Source organism: Stylophora pistillata, chromosome 6 (genome assembly GCF_964205215.1).
Source record: "Stylophora pistillata chromosome 6, jaStyPist1.2, whole genome shotgun sequence".
In the NCBI taxonomy this organism is placed as follows: Eukaryota; Metazoa; Cnidaria; class Anthozoa; order Scleractinia; family Pocilloporidae; genus Stylophora; species Stylophora pistillata.
In genome coordinates this window covers 7,024,713-7,029,574 of record NC_142524.1, presented here as the reverse complement: position 1 = coordinate 7,029,574, position 4,862 = coordinate 7,024,713, and the positions used below count along the sequence as shown (strand labels likewise).

At 34.9% G+C, this 4,862-nt stretch overlaps 1 protein-coding gene and 1 pseudogene across 2 annotated transcripts in view; one reads left to right on the top strand and one right to left on the bottom strand.

The window, feature by feature from the left end:
- The window catches only part of LOC111332764 (uncharacterized), a 2,402-nt pseudogene extending 1,491 nt beyond the window's left edge, over positions 1 to 911 (bottom strand). Inside the window, exons 1-2 of the transcript XR_015988460.1 lie at positions 745 to 911; positions 586 to 649 (exon numbers count right to left, since the gene is read on the bottom strand). The product of XR_015988460.1 is annotated as an uncharacterized LOC111332764 (transcript). The remainder of the gene's footprint in view (positions 1 to 585; positions 650 to 744) is intronic.
- Positions 1 to 4,583, top strand: part of LOC148728018 (uncharacterized) — an 8,581-nt gene extending 3,998 nt beyond the window's left edge. The window contains exon 2 of the mRNA XM_088724432.1: positions 3,328 to 4,583. Within this exon, the coding sequence (XP_088580558.1) occupies positions 3,356 to 4,564 (1,209 nt within the window). The 5' untranslated portion in view covers positions 3,328 to 3,355 and the 3' untranslated portion in view covers positions 4,565 to 4,583. The remainder of the gene's footprint in view (positions 1 to 3,327) is intronic.
- The last annotated feature ends 279 nt before the right edge of the window (positions 4,584 to 4,862 follow it).

Sequence of the window (4,862 nt, the reverse complement as noted above, 5' to 3'; positions counted from 1 at the left end):
ATTTCAGCCTTTAAAAGATAACTTATACAAGTATCCAGTTAGCTTACATGAACATCATGCCCAGTTGATCTGATATGATTAAAAACTGCAGTGTTAAACTTCTCTGTAGCATATGTAAATATAAGTCCCCCCAATTATACATTACTTCCAGTTTTCGAGCGTACACCCTATTTTTGGTAAAAATTTATATTTTTCATTCCCAAGCTGAAAATCCTTCGTTTCCCAGCGATTTTAGGCTAATTTAAATGTTCTATACAGCGGATAGTAGTACGTCAGTAAAGTAATTAATATGAATTCTACCAGTCAGCCAACAAATGGCATGGCCGGTATATAACCACCACAGTTGCAAACTGTCTTGAATTCTCCCAACCAACCTCGTGTTTAGATGAGGCTATATAAACACGGAAAAAGTGCTCTATTACTTAAGCTTAAATAATATGCTTTACGTGATATTTATCTGTTGTAGCGAAGTTAACTTTAACCTAAGGCTAAGAATTTTTTTCGCAAAGTACACATCACGCTAAGTTACTTGCAAGACTTCAGAGACTTTCGTCCGAAAAAAAATTAAGCTGCATGACAACTAACCTCGAGGATCTGCTTCGACCAGCGTAATTTCCTCCTTCACCCTGAACTTGCAAGCTTGACATGACTACAAGCACAACAGCCGTGAAAATTTAATGTGGTTATCGGAGTGAATGACATCAAATCATCTTCGAAGTATGGCAATTTTCATCTCAAATCCACCTGTATTTCTGCGTTTTCTCCAGGACGTCAAACTAAGTGATCCTGCGTTGTCGACGTGACCTTTCATCAGGGACGGACGGTGTATCCATAGCAACGGCTAACGACAGCTGAAAAATCACTTCCGGCGAACGTCCGTGACACCCAAAGTCATGGATGCTTAAGGTCCCTATTATCTATAGAGGGTCCCCTATACTTTTTACGTGAAGCGTGACTGAGCGATGACTTTTCCTCGTCAATTGTGATTTTATGTTTTTTATTCGTTAATTGTGAGTAAAGATGATAATATCTTTTCATGTTCACGTGAACAAATTTTTCTATTTAAACGTGACCTATCAATAAAAAGCTAAGGGTCAATTCCACGTTGCGGACGTGACATTTACAGGCAAAATTTGGGTATTAAATGTCTCCTAAAGTCAGATCCACACTATTTGAATTGAATTGGGTCATGTCATAAAATTACCCCTGAAGTACCTTTTATTTTGCCAGAAAACATTTTGACTATCTCTTAGAGATCCAGAGAAAATAATTTTTCAAAGTGTGTTGCGGATGTGACTCCTAAAACTACCATTGATTTGAATTGCTTTTGGTTACTTCAAATTTCCTGTGAATTGAAAACCTTTTAAAAATACTGCATATACTAACTAAATGCAATAGTAATTGGGCTTCATAAATCTGAAAAGATATTATAGAAATTACTTGTTACCATGGATTTATTAACAAAAATGTTGTGTTGCGGACGTGACCAAAATTTGTTGTGGACGTGACATTTTGGGGATGTTCAGGAAAGAGCTTTTCATTCACCCCTAATAACGTTCAGAGTAATGTGCCACTGAAGTAAAAATGCTATTTTTATTACTTTTATCTGTAAATTGGGAAATAAATAACATAATATATATAAAAAATAAAAATGTTGTGTTGTGGACATGACCAAAATTTGTTGTGGAGGTGACATTTTGGGGATGTTAAAGAAAGAGCTTTTCATTCACCACTAATAACGTTCAGAGTAATGCCACTGAAGTAAAAATGCTGTTTTTATTGCTTTTATCTGTAAATTGGGAAATAAATAACAAATAAAATATAAAAACTTTGAGGATCTAGGTCATTTTGTACGTCAAAGGGCATTTATATATTTTTGGAAAATTGTAAAAAAGTGATAGCCTTACATATATCATAATATGTCTATAATTATCATTTGCTGTCATTAGATATCAACATATCTTCTCGTGTTTGAAAATTTTATGAGGTTTTCTGGGTTTTTACAAATGTGTCATGTCCGCAACGGTCACGTCCGCAACCCGATATCTCTTAAATAGTTGACAAATTTGAGCAAGCTGGGGTGTCAAAATTATCATAATACTTAACAATAAGAGCAGCATAAATAAGACCTGAAACAGTTGGGAACCTACATAGAAATTAAATAAATGTTGCTCTGAATCATACCCTGGTCACATCCACAACACTTTTTATGTCTTTGTACGTCTGAGGCATTAATGTTCGAGAATTTTTTTCTTTTGGCATTGAAAGGCTCATCCTAGTGGGTAGTTAAGATCTCAAAATCTGATTCATGGCAATCATATTCTTTGAGATATAGCAATTTAGATATTGGTATGTAAAATGGCTTATTCGGTTAATAAAAACCCTAAAAAACAATGGCATCACACAACCTGGGCATGGCCACTACTGCCAATCTAGTTTTGGATTCTTATAGAACTATGTATAAGCTTTCATTAAAAGTAAGTTTGGCTCTCATATTTTGAATTTGAAAATCTGTCAAATTTTCATGTCTCATGTGGAATAGCCCTAAGTTAAATGTGATTCGAGGACCATTTTTGTTTTGTGCGATTAATTTCTAGCTACTTTATTGTTTTGAAAATGTATGCATTAATGTGGAATGGCTCTGGTAGGTTTTGATCAGGGTTTTGACTGTATGTGGACTTCATATAAATTGATAAAAGTTATAAAACAGACCACGAGTGGTTCTTCAACAAATAAGATATGATGTCCTCTCTGGTCAAGACTACTCACTAGAAAGAGTAAAGTATTGAATCAACGCAATTGTCTTGAATTTTGCTTTAATAGGAAAGACTTTTGGATAGTATTTGTGATGCATGAGAAAGCGAAGTATTTTTACGTTACTGAGTTTTACAAAGGAGTATAGCAGACCCTCTCTATAGATAGTCTGGGATGGTTGTAGCAAAAAAGAAGAAGCTTGAAAACAAAGACTAAGAAACGAAAGTCCCTTTATTTTCTTTGTATAAAAGGATCTTGTTATCATTTCATGGAAAAAATATCCAAATCCAATTTTAATCTTTCAACTTGTGACAAAACATGCAATATAATTAAAAAACGTTTTTTTAATTATATTGCAATGGAAGACCCACAAACAAACACCCTTTATTTTCAAAATAACATGCCAACTTTGAAATCAGAGTTGAGTGGGAAAAAATGAGGGAAATAAAGGAAATACATTTGAGTCCGATACAGTCCAAGGTTTAAATGACAATGATGTCAGGCTTGATTAAATCAGCAATTAAAATGTCTTTATCTATATTACCTAACTATGTTCAATTTCTCTTTTTGAAGTTTGTGAGGAAAGGCAAGGAGAGTAAAAATGAGGCATAGCAAAAGGAGTGTACTCAAATGTGCCAATACTGACATCTGCTTTCACTCAAAAAGAAATCAGACAACACATTTTGGAACTCCCAGAGATGAAAGGCCTTACAAATGTACACAATGTGAGAAGTGCTTCAAAAATCAAAGACCATTAAACCAACACCACAGGGTTCATAGCGATGAGAAACCTTATCAATGTACACAGTGTGAGAAGAGCTTCAAGTATCAACAGGGGTTACATCAACACACCATGGTTCATAGTGGTGACAAACCCTACAAATGTATGCAGTGCGAGAAAACATTTAATCATCCATCAAATTTCCAAAGACACCTCAGAGTTCACAGTGGTGAGAAACCTTACAAATGTACTCATTGTGACAAAACATTTAATCAAGCAGGAAATTTGCAAACACACCTCAGAGTTCACAGTGGTGAGAAACCTTACAAATGTACTCATTGTGACAAAACATTTAATCATTTATCAAATTTGCAAAAACACCTCAGAGTTCACAGTGGTGAGAAACCTTACAAATGTACTCATTGTGACAAAACATTTAATCGTTCAACAACTTTGAAAATACACCTCAGAGTTCACAGTGGTGAGAAACCTTACAAATGTACTCAGTGTGACAAAACATTTACTGAATCAGGAACTTTGCAAAGACACCTCAGAGTTCACAGTGGTGAGAAACCTTACAAATGTACTCATTGTGACAAAACATTTAATCAAGCAGGAACTTTGAAAAGACACCTCAGAGTTCACAGTGGTGAGAAACCTTACAAATGTACTCATTGTGACAAAACATTTAATCGAGCAGAACATTTGAAAAGACACCTCAGAGTTCACAGTGGTGAGAAACCTTACAAATGTACTCATTGTCACAAAACATTTAATGGAGCAGGAAATTTGAAAATACACCTCAGAGTTCACAGTGGTGAGAAACCTTACAAGTGTTCTCATTGTGACAAATGCTTTACTGAAAAGTCAAACCTGACAGTGCATAACAGATCATACCATGGGAATTGGCCTCACAAGTGCAGCTATTGCAGCAAAGGGTTTGAGGATCAGAGGAGCTTAAAGAGACACAAGTGTAGACAACTATCTTTAGATAGAGAGAAATTCACGTGTTGGATGTGTGGTGAATTTTGTCACAATTGTTGTGGCATACTTCACCATATGTATGAGCATGGGATGAAAAAAGAGTAAACTGATATTTTTTAATCTTTCTGGAGCAAAAGTGTTTTTGAGGGTTGATATCTCTTCCGGTTGAGTCCAGCCCTTGGATAACCTTGATAATGTGTGCTGAAAAATCTGGTGCTTTGCTCTTAGTTTTGGAACTGAGAAGTAAATAATCATGTTGCATTTGAGTTTGTTGTTATTTTATTACAATAACTGTTCTTAGATCAAAGCATTTTTAGAAGTAATACTATAATTTAGCATATATATGATGTTCATGTTTTCTTCAACTGCTTAGTTTAGTCACTGTTGAATAGTTAACCATAAG